The sequence below is a fragment of the Prosopis cineraria genome, unplaced genomic scaffold (assembly GCF_029017545.1).
Source record: "Prosopis cineraria cultivar Desert tree isolate PC_DT_omini unplaced genomic scaffold, ASM2901754v1 PC6, whole genome shotgun sequence".
Classification (NCBI taxonomy): domain Eukaryota; kingdom Viridiplantae; phylum Streptophyta; class Magnoliopsida; order Fabales; family Fabaceae; genus Prosopis; species Prosopis cineraria.
In genome coordinates, this window is record NW_026555337.1 from 33,914,027 (window position 1) to 33,929,226 (window position 15,200).

The 15,200-nt window shown below is 33.4% G+C and overlaps 1 protein-coding gene across 1 annotated transcript; it reads left to right on the plus strand.

The window, feature by feature from the left end:
• Positions 1–4,742: 4,742 nt before the first annotated feature.
• Positions 4,743–14,029, plus strand: LOC129314094 (uncharacterized). Its single transcript, XM_054957466.1, has 9 exons — positions 4,743–7,682; positions 9,028–9,660; positions 10,754–11,350; positions 11,891–12,367; positions 12,583–13,279; positions 13,358–13,458; positions 13,525–13,626; positions 13,822–13,911; positions 14,003–14,029. The coding sequence occupies exons 1-9, from the start codon at positions 4,743–4,745 to the stop codon at positions 14,027–14,029; spliced, it is 5,664 nt and encodes a 1,887-aa protein (XP_054813441.1).
• Positions 14,030–15,200: the final 1,171 nt, after the last annotated feature.

Below are 15,200 nucleotides of genomic sequence, written 5' to 3' on the forward strand. Positions count from 1 at the left end.
TGTAAGTCAACATATAATTCTTCGTACCTTAAAGATACCTCATAACCTTTTTAGCAGCCTTCTAATGATTTAAACTTGGATCATTTAAGTATTGACCCAGCACTCCAATAGCAAAGGCTATATCTAGTCGAGTACACACTTGAACATACATAAGGCTGTTGACAGCGGAAGTGTATGGTATCTTTCTCATTTCAGCCCTCTTCTTATCATCCTTGGGACATTATAACTCTGATAATAGCTCACATTTCTGTACAAGAGCAAGTGAGGAAGAACATGAATTCATTCTGAATCTCTTAAGTACCCACTCAATATAGGTGATCTGTGATAAATCAAGAACACTATGAGATCTATCATGATGAATCTATATCCCAAGAACGAAGGAGGCTTCACCCATGTCCTTCATGTCAAAATGGCAAGACAATAGGTGTTTTATCTCATTGAGGAAAATAATTGAATTGTTGGCTAACGAGATATCATCAAAATAGAGAACAAGAATAGCAAAATTGTTCCCATCAAACTTCTGATAGATACACTGATTTAAGACATTCTCAACAAAATCGAGCGAGGTGATAACTTCATCAAACTTTAGATACCACTGCCTAGAGGCCTGTTTTAGTCTATAGATGGATCTCTTCAATCTGCACACTAGATGTTCTTTATCAGATTCAAAAAAACCATTAGGTTGTGTCATGTAGATTTCTTCATACAAATCGCCATTCAAGAATGCAGTCTTGACATCCATCTGATGAAAATCAAGATCAAATTGTGCAACTAAAGCTATCACCACTCTAAAAGCATCTTTGGTAGATGCTGGAGAGAAGGTCTCTGTATAATCAATACCTTCTTTCTGGTTGTAGCCCTTAGCTACAAGTCTGGCTTTGTATCTATCAATTTCTCAACACATAAACTCACACAACACAATTACTCCATAATTTAATACATAATTCATCACAATTCTCCACCCATAGTAATAAATTACAAGTAATTTTATAAAACATCAAGGGTGATAGAATCAAGGTTTTCTCTTCTCTAAAACCATTTCACAATTAAGTATTTGTCAATATGCATCATTAATTTAAACTCATAAATTACATTTCACAAACACAATTAATATTCAACTATAAAAATAGTCGAAGGTGTGATAGGTCCACAGATGTCAGTATAGATTAGGTCTAAAGTGTTTTCAAACCTCTTTGCCCCTTTGGTTCTAGCTCTAGCAGGGAATTTTTTCTTTATACAATCAACATAAATCTCAAAATTTGAGAAATCAAGGTCTTGCAAGACACCTTGCTTGGTCATGCGTTCTAATCTCTCTCTAGAGATATGACCTAAACAATGATGCCATAACATGGAGGAATTATCATTAGGCCTTTGACATTTATGCCTAATAGTAGCATTGATATAGAGATTAGGCAGTTCAAGTGACCAATCATTCAATTGATATAAACCATATATTAAGGAAGCACAACCAACATTAATAGAATTAAAACAAATATCAATTTTTCTATTTCCTTAGAAGAATGAATAGCCACAAATATCCAATGCAGAAGTTGAAATTAAATTCCTATTCACAGAAGGTACATAAACAACATTGTTGAAATTTAAAACATGACCAGAATTTAAATATAAAGAAATAGTTCCAATGCATTCAACTGATGTCTTGCTCCCTACTATGCTAAAGACTGAACTTTGTGCCTCATTTGGAACCTTCTGGTTTCTTGGCCCTTATAGAGAATTCACAACATGTACAGTGGCACCAAAATCCAGCCATTATGAGTCAAAGGAAGTTTTAATGGTGTTAGATTCAAAACAAACTAGAGCTAGAGGGGCAATTTGAAGAATTATACCTTCATTTTCTTGTTTGTTCTTCAGTTTGAAGCAATTAGCTTTAATGTAATCCGATTTCTTATAATAATTGCATAACCCCTTAAAGGATTTCTTCCTCAGCTTCTCACTCTTATCACTATCCTTCTTAAAAGTTGGATTATTAGGCTTTGGGGCCTCATGCTTCTTCCCCTTTTTCTTATATGACCCTCCAGATTTGCCATTAGAGTCATGAAAAACATAGTTTACTAAGTGAGAGGAATTCTTCTTTATAGCTTCCTCTTCTTGAGTGACTATTGATATCATCTGCTGATCATTCAGCTTCTTGTGAGTTGTATGACATCCTCAAGAATGCGTACTCCGATGGTAGTGATTGAAGAACATGGTAAACTAAAGTACTTTCACCTAAGTCAATTCCATATGATTTAAGCATGTTATAGTAATGAACAAGCTTCAGAATGTGCTCTCTAACATCAAAAACTCCATCATATCGATTATTGTCAAGAAGTGACAAATAATAGTTCTTTTGAGTCTTATCAAGCTTCTTGTATTTGTTACCAACAGCTTTCAAGAATTCCACTGTAGTATCCTTTTTAGGAATGCTGTCCCTAATTTCTTTTTCAATTGTGTACTTGATGATCGCTAGACAGATTCGGTTAGACTTACTCCATTATTTATGAAAGGCCATTTAGAAGCACTGGACTCAAAAGAGAGATCCACAGGCTTGGGTTCTTTCAGAGCTAAATCTTTCTCAGAAATGGTCAGATACATATTCAGGGACTCCTTCCAGTTATCATAGTTAGTCTCATTGAGAGCCTTCACAAAGGATAGTTGCACAAAAGCAGAAACTGAAATCGTAAAACAGAAAATGGGAAATATTAATTATGCATGCACAACATAATTATAAAATAGAATTTCCCAACAAGTGATTATCAATTATGAAACTATAATCATGCACCAAGAAGGCTTAAATACCATAAAAATTTAGCTTATACAAAAGTTCATACAAAATAATGCATTAAACATTTCCATACCTATAGGGTACAACAAATATCTAACACATTAAAGGAGTACTATTAGCCTATCCTCAAAACCAACCATCAAAATCACATTAATAATGTCACACCTATGGGGTATGTCCATTATCAATGCTATAAGATTCTAAGCATAATCAATAATTCACAAAGTCATAAATTTTATGACCTTAGGGTAAAACACAATAATTTCAAAAGTCTTTGGGGTCTTTTGGGAATTAAGGAATAAATTTAGGATTTAGGTGAAATTTTGAAAGGTGTCCAGGGATAAATAGGAAATTCTGGAAGAGATTTGGGTTAAAATTACAATTCTAAAAGTTAAGGGACTAAACTGTAATTTCTAGGAATATCCTGGGGTCACGACATAAATCCCTGAAAAAAGGGCCAAGTGATGTAATTTAAACTGGGCCAAAAAATGTAATTAACAGAAACTAAATATATTTTTTATAGTACTACTGGGCTAAGGTTATAGCCCAGTATTGTTAAGTGAAATGGTCCGTTTCACTTTTGGCCCAATTTCCATTTTTTTAATAGATTTGGGCCCAAACAAAATTTTGGGCCCAAAACCATGAAACCAGATCCCTAGGATCTGGTTTCTGACCTATTGCTACATCTTCTAGTTGTCGCGAGCTGCAAAAGCCATGGATAAGAGTACGCTGCGACGGCACCAAGAACCAGTTGACGACCATGACGCTGGTGACCATGTAATGCCGTACCAGAATGCTGGTACCTTTTTCGGCGACATGAAACTGATTCAAACAACGTGACAACATGAACCAGGACTGCGAGAAAATGAATCTATAGCAACCAGAACAACGGCACGATGCCACCGCCACCGCCATAAAGGAGCAGCAACTGTCCGCGACTCCGATAGCTCCTCTGAGGAGAGAACGACGCCTAAAGACCATGCTGCTGCAAATCAAAAACACCATGGGAAAAGCTACGGTACGATAGTGCCATAAGGAAGATGACGTTGAAGAATCCATTGATAGTGAAGGCAAGGATAAAGAAAGATTTGCACAATAAATGAATTACGAGTCTTGAATAATATGAAGAGTCAAGACTAGAATTACAATAAAAAAAATCTCACATTCACTTTTAATCACAAGATAGAATGAGAATTAGCAAGATATGAGGAGTTCATAAATCTCAGCGTGCGCATAAGATAATGAATCAAGATATATATAATTAATATTCATACAACCTCGCTCTGATGCCACGCGTTATATTTTTATATTTCAATTCATATGAACAAGTAAAGTAATGTATGCATACCTGAAGAATTCATGAGTACTTGAGAAAGCTCGATTACCTCGAGTGTAGACAGATGCACAACCCACTGGTCCTCAGAGTCTTCAGAGAGTGTAGAGATAATGGAGCAGAAGAAAATGAGTCGTGTGTATGGGGGTTATTGATTGATTGACTTATAAGAATCAGATCGGTAATTGCCTTATTAAGTGATTAAAATAATTATATTATATTATTTTGACTTAGTCAGTTAAGAGATAAGGAATAACTGACGGCTACTGGGTTGTGGGTTGGGCCTCTGCCCGTTGGGCTCACTTGGATGGTCCACCTATCACTGTCCACACAAGATCATAAAGACAAATCTGTTTAGGCTTTTTAATTAATGTTAATCTATAAATAATATTCCAATATGTTTTGCTTCCCAAGATGAATTCTTTTATATATGTTTTGATGCATGACTTCATTTATATTGTAATGCAAATTAGTTTTTATTTCCTCAACACTTTAATTTGCATATATAGAGTTTTTTTTAATATATCAAATATTTGCACTTAAATCTTTCATTTAATTATTAGGCTGGAGTACATTAATGAAATCCCACATAGACAGACTTTAATTAACTTCTATCCATGTTAGATGGAGGGCTTCCTACTTGACCTTGCAAAGAATGAAGTCCAAAGTTTAGTGAATCTAGTGAAAAATGAAGTTCAATATTTATGTTGTTTCAATAGTTATGTTGAAATTTTTGATCGGGAAAAGGAAAAACTAGTTGCAAAGCATCAAGATATGAAGAAAAAGTTTCAAAGAGGCAAAGGTGTTTTCAGTTTCAAGCTTGAAGCACAGCAATGGGAACACGAAGCAAATGGCATCATTAATATAGACACTAAAATAAAGAAGAAGTTCTTTTTTGGCCGGTGTCCTAATTGCTTTTGGAACTATCAAAGAGGAAAGGAGTTAGCAGAGAAGACCAAGCAGATTGAAGAGTTATTGGAAAGATGTAACTCTAACATAGTAGCTAATCGAGCAAACATATCAAACCTAAAATGCCTTGCTTCACAAGATTTCATTCATTTTAAGAGCAGAGAATCAAAGTTTGAAGACCTAATAAAGGGATTCCAAGATGGTAATTGCAATATGATGGGATTGCATGGGATGGGCGGAGCTGGCAAAACTTCAATGGCAAAAGAAGTAGGTCATAAGCTAAAAGAATGTAAAGTAATTGACAAAGTCATTTTTCTTGTTGTGTCTAAGCCTCCTGATTTTAAAAAGATTCGAGGCGATCTTGCAAAAGGTTTAGATTTGGATTTAAAGGAAGTGAAAGAAGAAGAACTCTCAGATAGAATATTGTCCAAAATCACTAAGATGGAAGAAAGCTTGCTTATAATATTGGACGATGTGTGGGAAAAGTTTGATTTGATTGAAAACTTGGGGATTCCATCTGACTATCAACACAAGGGCTGTAATTTATTAATAACCACATGTAGTTTAAGAGTTTGTACAGAAATGGGAGGCCAAATAATTGAACTGCAGACTTTGAATGATAAAGAGGCATTGGATCTTTTTAAAGTACATGCAAGTATTAATAATTCCTCCCGTGGTTTGAAGGGCATGCCAGAAAAAATTGTCAAGCATTGTGGAGGAGTACCAGTTGCAATTGTAGCGATTGCACGAGCTTTAAGACATCAGCCTCTGATACTTTGGAAGGATGCTTTGAAAACATTAGAAGATGGTGGTGACACTACGGAATTGCAAGATGCTTATAAATGTTTGAAGTTAAGCTATGATAACTTGAAAAATGAAAAGGCTAAAGAATTGTTTTTGATATCTTCTTTGTTCCCAGAAGATTTTGAAATTCCAATAAAACTTTTAACCACAATCGGTATAGGATTAGGTTCTTGGGGGGGAAATGAAAAATACTGTTCAAAAAGAAGTGTTGTGCATGAAGCAATAATGGAACTCATGGATTGTTCTTTATTGTTCAATGGTATAGAAGAATGTGTAAAAATGCATGATTTAGTTCATGAAGTGGCATTGTGGATAGGAAAAAAAGATATTCAATCTATCATGCATTCAAAACTGGCTATAATCAAGAACCTAAGATATTTGCTTTGGAAGGGTGTTAGTTTTCTTAATGAATTTGATGGAACAAAATTGGAGGTTCTATCAATCATTCAAGATGGTAATGATTTTGAAGTCCCAAATACATTCTTTACGGAGATGAGAAGGCTCAAAGTATTAATTTTATCTAGTTACCTTGGTGCAATTCCCTTTTTTTCAAATTATGGTGTTCATAAAATTCCAGCTCTATCATTGACAAATTCACTCCAATCATTAAAGGATATTCGAACACTCATCTTAAAAAGTTTGGACTTAGGTGACATTTCTATCTTAGGAAACTTGTTGAGTCTTGAGACTCTTTGGTTTTTGTGTTGTTCAATCATTGAATTACCAAGAGATTTTGTGAACCTAAAGAAGTTGAGATCATTGTGGCTAAAAGAATGTAAAATTGAAACGAATAATCCTTTTAAAGTGATTGAAAGATGCTCAGAACTGGAAGAATTAACTTTCATTGCTAATGAGTTTGATGCCAAAGAAAAAGATGAAATTTCTCAAAATGGATCTCCTCTTACACTACATAGATATCAAATATCTTTCGGTGACCTTTCTTCTTACCTTGAAAATTATGGTTCCATGCTAAGATATTTTCAAGTAGATGATTTGAGGCATTCAATGTCAGAAGCAACATTTAAGCATCTTGTGGGAATAGCTGAACTTCTTATCTTTGATGAAAGCTGTACTAGAACAATATGGAAAAATCTTATTCCTGATATTATTCCAATAGACAAGGGAGGCATGATGAATGATTTGATTACTCTTCATTTGGGATCTATGTCCAACTTCCAATGCCTCATTGAGATTGAAAATCATAATTATGATGTGAGTGCTTTCTCTAATTTGGCTGAACTACATCTTTCTAAAATGGATGTTGAAGATTTATATCGAGGTTCTTTGCCATCTGGTTTTTTGGAGCAGCTAGAGATTCTGACGCTGGTGGATTGTCCTAAATTGAAGAACGCATTATTTAATGGCAACTTAAAACTAGATAATCTGAAGTCCTTGGAAATGAGAAATTGTCCGTTGTTGACATCAATATTCCAACCATCCACCGCTGAAACTCTGATGAAATTGGAAGAGTTAGCGATTGAACACTGCAATGCATTGGAATACATAATCACAGATACAAGTTCGGGAGGGGAAAGAATGAATGATGATGGTGAGAAAGATCGAAAGAGATATGACTCACTATTCGAAAAACTAAAAACTCTTCAAATTTCAGGTGTACCAAGTTCAATTGGAACTTTCAGGGAATATCACCACCCAATGAGTTCATCATTGCAAAAACTATCATCTACACTTTCAGCAAATAATTCTAAGGAAACACTTCAAAATCCTACTACAAGTGCTTTCTCTTGGGTACAAGCGTGTTGTTTTCGAAATAAACCGTGGGCCACAAGTGGAGAAGAGACCAGTTTTGCTGATGATAGCAAGAGATTAGTCCACCACACAATCTCACAGGTATGCTACACTTGTCTCCTTATTCTTGTTCAATGTTTCTAGTATATATTTAACACGTTCGATGAGTAAAATAGTAAATTATTGACAATTTATAAACGTGGTTAAGAATAAAATAAAAAGGTATGAGTTTTATAATATTTAATGCATTGTAATCGGTGTGCAATACACTTCAAGATTTTGAGCTAAAATATGTTGTTGAAAAAAAAAAAAAACCCATCATGGGCATAATTTATCAACTTAGAATTAAATGGATGAGTTGTATACTTTGATCTCCCTGATTTTGAGTGTTTTACTTTCCTTCCCTTTTTATGGTTAAGAAATGCAATTTTAAATCTTTTACGGATACCAATGTGTGTTCAGATGGAAGACAGTTGAATTTGAATACCACAAAGGCAGTAATTGATTTAAATTGGAAAGATTTACTGAATTTTTACTTAAAATTTTTATTTACGAAGTATTAATTTTTTTTGCCTTAGTGTTCGATATTTGGAACGAAAGGATGAAAAGAATAAACAGTTATTTTGATTTACAGTTATGTTTTGATATTATTTGCTATATCTAAATATATTAAATTATCCAAACAGTTAACTATCATCATCCAACTCAATCCATATAAATCTTTCAAATATAAAGGGCTGAACAAAATTCTCCTTCGTATTTTTTATATTTGAGAAAACTTATATACTTGAGGTGTTTGTATCCAATTAAATCAAGATATGAAGATTTTTTATAGATTATTTATTCTATAATAAATTCTTGTTATTCATTAAACTAATATATTAAGATCTGCATGTTATAATTTGATTAAATATAAGTATATTAAATATATAAAACTAAGTAAATGAGTATTGCCTTTTTATATTTTATCCTAAAGATCAATAATTCTGAATTTATTCTCATAATTTATATTTTTTTACATGTCACCATAAACCCAGAGAGAGGGAGAGAGCGGGGGTCCAAAGGAGTAATTGGCTATTATAGATCTTGTAATTTCAAAAATCCTTTGACCACTTCTTAACTCCATATTTGTAACTATTTACTTACTATTTTATGGGAGACAATTATATATTTTAAAGTTTCTGTACACAAATATTTTTTCAAAATATTGTAATTACAATTCTCAAGTAATAACATGCCGAGATAAAATAAAAAATTTTTTAAACATTTTTCCACAACAAATTGAAGAACAGAACAAGATATACCAACATCCTAATATCACCAAGAAAATAACTAGCACTAATAATTGGAAGGAGAACAATACACCCGTTTGCAAAATATTAGCACTAATTGAAAATTTCTGTAATGTATTATTGTTATAGTATATGAATGAATTATGTGTTTGTAGGAAGTATCAGATGCATCCACAGATGGAGTTCCTCCTTTTCATGCAGCTCAAAGCCTTTTGGTGACATCATTGAAGAATGTTACGGAAATAGAACCTGTGGAATGTGGGAACTTAATATCATTGTCAACTCTATCTGCTGCCGCCTCAGCAATCTCATTGGAAAATTTGATTATCAGTGACTGTCATAAACTGAAGTGCATCACAACACATGAGGGAGACGATCAAGTTGATGATAATAATTACTGTTCCATTTTTCCAAGATTAGAGAATCTGCAAATTGAGGATTGCAAGGAGTTAGAACTTTTATTTACATCAGCGATATCTGGAGGGCTTGAAAAATTGAAGACTTTGACTATCTTGAACGTTCCAGAACTAAAATATGTTGTTGGGAAGAACAATGAGGAGCAACATTCATCTTATCAGAATCAGCATGATGAGCTGCATTTCAATCTTCCTTCTTTAAAGACCTTTTTCATTGAATATGCACCTAAGATCAACAGCATTTGTGCCAAGAATTATAAATTGGTTCTGTCATCTCTTCAGAAACTTGATCTAAATGAGTGTAGCATCAAATCTTTGAATGATTTGACGAGTTGTTCATATGAAGAGCAAGTGAATAGGAAAACTACAAAGGTAACACTCCTTTCACCTTGATACCATTCATCATGTTATTTTGATGTAATAAACTTCAAAAATTAGTTTTTGAGAGCAATTAGTTGGGCTCATCAAAATGACTCTTTGGGAATAATTTGGGCTAATTATAATGATTGAGCAAAGTTTTACGTATATAGACTCGCACACTGTATATCCAATATGAAATCTTGAGACTAAGGATGTTTCCTATACCTTAGTGAAAATAATTATAGTGATTTTTTAAGAAAATATACTGGATAAAAAAAATTAGTTTTTTTTTTTAAATTAATCAGTAGCAAATAGTGTACACTAGTTAAGCTAAACCGTCTTATACTATATTATATATTAAGATTTTGCATATTCGTATACAAATATAATAGATAAAAAATATTTTATCGTAAAAAGATAAAATTAAAGTAATAATGTAGAAATATACATATGCAACAGTTTTTAAGCTAGTCAGCATTGACCGCTGCTTTAACATTTGTTATGTAATACTCCCTTCATTTAAAAATGTAAGTTATTTTTAACTAAATCTCATCCCTGATGAAATAGTTACCTACTATCAAACTAACCCTATCTTTTTATATTTATTCCTATTAAATACTCTACAATAAATATAAAATCATTCACAAATAGGGGCGCTTTTGAAAAAAAGTAATGATTACACCTTAAAAAATTAAAAATGTCTTACATTTTTGAATATCCAACTCCTAAAAAATGTCTTATATTTTTAACTGAGGGGGTATATATTTCTGCTATTTATTCCAATTTTTCATTTCAGTGTTGTTTAATTTAAGGGCTTTTCTTTTCCAAAACCACCCATCTTTTGAACGTTATTTTTACTTCATATGTAATTAATTACTTATCAATATATTTTATGCGAGACAACTATGCATATTTTAAAGTTTCTGTTGTCAAGTTCTTCTTGGGCCATAGTTCAAGAGTTGTATTTTGTCACAAACATTGGTCTTGAATATTAATGTGTTTATTTGTAGGAATTACATGCACCTGCAGATAGAGACACCCTCACTTTCTTGTTAGGCAAATCAGACTCGAAGAATCGACCATAAGAAAATGTCATAAACTGAAGTGCATCACAGCACATGAGGGAGATGCTCAAGTTGATAAGAATTACTGTTCCGCTTTTCTAAGATTAGAGATTCTGCATATCGAGTATTGCGAGGGGTTGGAGTGTTTATTTCCATCAGCAGTATCAGGAGGACTTAAAAAATTGAAGTTTTTGACTGTCAAAAAATGCCATAAACTGAAGTGCATCACAACACAGGAGGGAGATGCTCAAGTTGATAAAAATTACTGTTCCATTTTTCCAGGATTAGAGAATTTGCATATTGAGGATTGCAAGGAGTTAGAACTTTTATTTACATCAGCGATATCTGTTGGACTTGAAAAATTGAAGTCTTTGACTATCAGGGAAGTTCCAGAACTAAAATATGTTGTTGGGAAGAACCATGAGGAGCAACATTCATCCTGTCAGAATCAAAATGATGAGCTTCATTTCAATCTCCTAGCTTTGGAGACCCTCTGTATGTATGACGCACCAAAGTTTAACAACATTTGCACCGAGAATTATAAACTGGTGTTGTCATCTCTTCATAATGTTAATATGTGGCATTGTGGCATTAAATCTTTCACTGAATATAATTTGGTGAACTGGAGAACAACAGAGGTACACTATTTTTTGCCTTCGTATGATTTGTTCTGTTTTGATCATGTCAATTAGAAGTAGTGTTTCATCAAAATCAAATTGTTTACAACTCTCTTACAACATATGGTAAGTTTTTTTCCGGGCATGGTAGCATGATAATTCCAGGGGTCTAATTAGTTTTTTCTTAAAAAAGAAAAGACTTTGAACAGAGTACAATGAGAGGTCTAGTAAATTTATTTTTGGGATTTGAACAGAGTACAATGAGAGGTCTAGTAAATTTATTTTTGGGAATTAAGGTTAGCTTTCAAAACACTCTACTTTTCATTGGATTGATGTACATTGGTGCTATACGATGAAGACACATGATTGTCATGACTGAGAGTATAGTTTTGATTTCATTTATAACAGTAGTTAGATAACTAGCGCACTTTTTTTACAATGGAAATCAAACTATTTTTTTTTTCTATTTAATATCTTGCTAGTATTGTATATTTCTTTAACCAAAATACCTCATATATTATTGCATGCATATTGAGATCTTAATGATTTATTGGCTTGCAGGGATTAGATGCATCCACAGATGGAGTTCTTTTTCATGCAGCGCAAAGCCTTCTGATACAATCATTGAAAAATATTAGGAAAATGATACTTGTGGATTGCAAGAACTTAATATCTCTACCCATTGCATCAACAATTTTGTTGGAAGATTTGACAATCAAATATTGTGATCAGCTGAAGTGCATTGCCGCAGATGTGGAAGATGCTGGAACTCAAATGAACTACAATTCCATCTTTCCAAAGTTAAAACATTTAGATGTTTCACACTGTGATGCCTTGGAATATTTACTCCCAGTATATGCTTTTAGATCTCCTATATATTTGGAATGTTTGAAAATAGATGGGGCTCCTATGCTGAAATATGTGTTTGGAAAAAGCCAACATGAAGACAATTTAACTCATGAGAATCAAAATATCCGAACTGATCACGTTGATTTCCCTGCTCTAAAAGATCTTTCGATTCGGGATGTGCCAAAACTTGTAAGCATTTATCCTAAAAGCTACTTTATCTCTAAAGAGTGTTGCTTTGAAAGAGTTCATAATGAGACTTTTCAATGAGTTTTTGGTTTGTTGGCCTGCAAAACAAGAAAAAAAGGTATGACTCTATTCAAATTTAATTTCCTTCTTGTCCTTCTCCCTGTCCCTGTCCCCCAATTGATAAGTTATATTTTAACAATGTTTCATGGATTATGTAGGCGATTGAGATGAACTGGCAAACTTTAGAATCTCTCAGTGTTTGTGACTCCAAAACAGAAGAAATTTTTAATTTGAGACATATGGATATGGAGAAAAATGGGAAAGCACTTGAACCATTGACATCAAGCTTACAATCATTGTACTTGAATTGTCTAAGTGAGTTGGTGAATATATGTGTGGGGCCTAAACACATCATCGGCTTCCATAGTCTTCAGCGGCTAAGCATTACTAAATGCAAAAAGCTTAAAGTTATTTTCTCCTCACCTATATTGAAAAGCCTACCAACGTTGAAATATCTAAAAATATCAGAATGTGAAGAATTAATGCACATTATTGAAGAAGATCGGGAAACAAATGGCGATGATAGCTTGCATCATGAACCATGCTTTCCCAAATTAGCGATTGTCTCTGCTGAGAATTGTCACAAACTGAAGTCCCTGTTCTCTATCACAATCTCTGATACCCTTCCAGACCTGTTTTATTTGAGTATAGGGAAAGCCTATGAACTTGAGCATGTACTAATAAGAAGAGGTGAGATGAAAGAGATTGTCATGAAAGATGTTCTTCCACAACTACGAAATTTGAGACTAGTAGAGCTTCCAAACCTCATTAGTGTCTGCTATGGGATCGATTTTCGACTTTTGAAAGAAGATTATGGAATGCATGTGGATGATTGTCCCAACTTTTCTTTTTACGGTATGCACCCATAGAAGTACTTCTTTAAATTGAAAATTATTGTGCGAGTTTTAATATATTATCAAAAACCACTTTCAGAAACTTTGACTATTCAGCTTCCACAAGATCCTGAAACTGTAGATTCTAAAGCAGAGGAGAAGCTATTGTCACATCTGAGTGGTTTAGCATCCCCCACGAAGGTATGATTTTGATTGCTAATGGCACCAATTTACTACTTCTCTTTCTTATTTTGTGGCAATTGTCAGGATATTCAGGAAGCAACAGAGGAAATCATTGAAGAGGATTTTATTTCTGAAATGGCAAAAACAACAATTTTATCATCTGATACAAAACTCATGGGACAACTTGTATGTGTTTTCTAATCCCTTTATTATTATTTTTTAATATCTAATGAGCTGTTGGTCAGAGTATAAAGAATCAATAATATCCTTTTTACAAGGAATTTAAAAAAGAAAAAAAAGGCAAGGCATAGAAAAAGATTTCAATGTGTAACGGAAGCAAATAAAATAACTTATTCCCCTTGCATATTCTTGTTCATACAGGATGACGAGATTGCTGGAAAAGAAGTGAAAAATGAAACAAACATGATGGATCCCCTACAACTAACAATTGGCACTCCAAACTTCACAGAGGTATATCTGATGTCTCTGACATGTACAATCATTTTCTTTTTGTGTTTCAAAGTTGTCATATGAAGTGAGATAACTTCCTTTCTAAATCCAGTTGCTGGAAGAAAAATATGGAATTTGAAGTCCATATTTAAAATGCCAACAGTGTACTCATATATATTCCAATTTTTTAATGAGTCTGACACGAACAATTAAAAAATGTATTCAAGAAAGAAATTAAAGTATCATGATCAATAAGCAATCACTACAAGAAACCAGACATGACATGACATACACAATCTCATGATTCGAAAAATGTTTACATTTCATTGATGATTAAAATTCTAATGTTTTAATATGATACATATCAAACTTGCATGCCATTGGTTTTGTGTAGATTATTGAAGTAAGAGCTAAAGAAGGTATTTCATCGAGGACCTTGCATCATAGCTCCTTGGCTTTTGAAAAGGTGGGCTTCATGCAACAATTTCAGCATTTAAGATACTTCTTATCGGTAAAATAATGACCATTTCTTTCCAATAGAAGGTGGCGAGTCATACAAGTCTCAACCTCACATTTATTCCTACAACAGACAACACTCCTGTAAGTGCCAAGATTTTTGAAGAGGAAGAGGAAGAGGAAGAGGGAGGTAAAATATATATTGATGTCTTAGCTTCATAGAAAATATTGCTCATTCATTTTGGGCTTTATCGGTGGCTTGATAACATCTCGATGTCCCCGAAGTGGCATGAAAGCTAGCAGCTCTTTGCCAGAGGAGAAGATTGAAACCCCTATTAGTGGTACTTTTTTCTTTCTTTGAATAATATCTTTCACCCTTTGATTTGATATAAAATTTTTTTTATAGAAGACTCATTTGTGCAACCCGTGACAATTATTTTGAGTGAGCAAACTTCTGAGACAATCTTGCCATTGAGTCCTATTTCATCATCAAAAGCGTCAACAAGTCTCAACCAAATCCCTTCATCTAATCTACCCAGGCCTTCTGATGGTAAGTTTCTTTTAAGTCATCTTTTATTGACATTTCACACAATCATTTATACATTCACTTGTAGCGAGGGACTTGCTAGAAATGTCATTATTTCTACCCATGGTAAGTCATTATTTCTTTCAACTATTTTTTTAATATCTTTCATTCCAATATTGCTTATTAATTTAGAAGAAAATTAAAATGGTGCTGATTCCACTAACTAGAAAACTTATTGCTGAAGATGATGTTCAAGTTTCAGATAAGTCTCATGCACTAGCGATTGTCTCAAGTGGAAGTGGCAATCTTGTACCTATTCCACATTCAA

Bases quoted from the DNA above. Each gene is read 5' to 3' on its own strand.
- LOC129314094 (XM_054957466.1), top strand. From the start codon at position 4,743: ATGGAGGGCTTCCTACTTGACCTTGCAAAGAATGAAGTCCAAAGTTTA. The intron at 9,661-10,753 runs GTAACACTCCTT...CATAAACTGAAG, and splicing joins TGAATAGGAAAACTACAAAG to TGCATCACAGCACATGAGGG. The intron at 13,912-14,002 runs GTATATCTGATG...TTCTAAATCCAG, and splicing joins GCACTCCAAACTTCACAGAG to TTGCTGGAAGAAAAATATGG.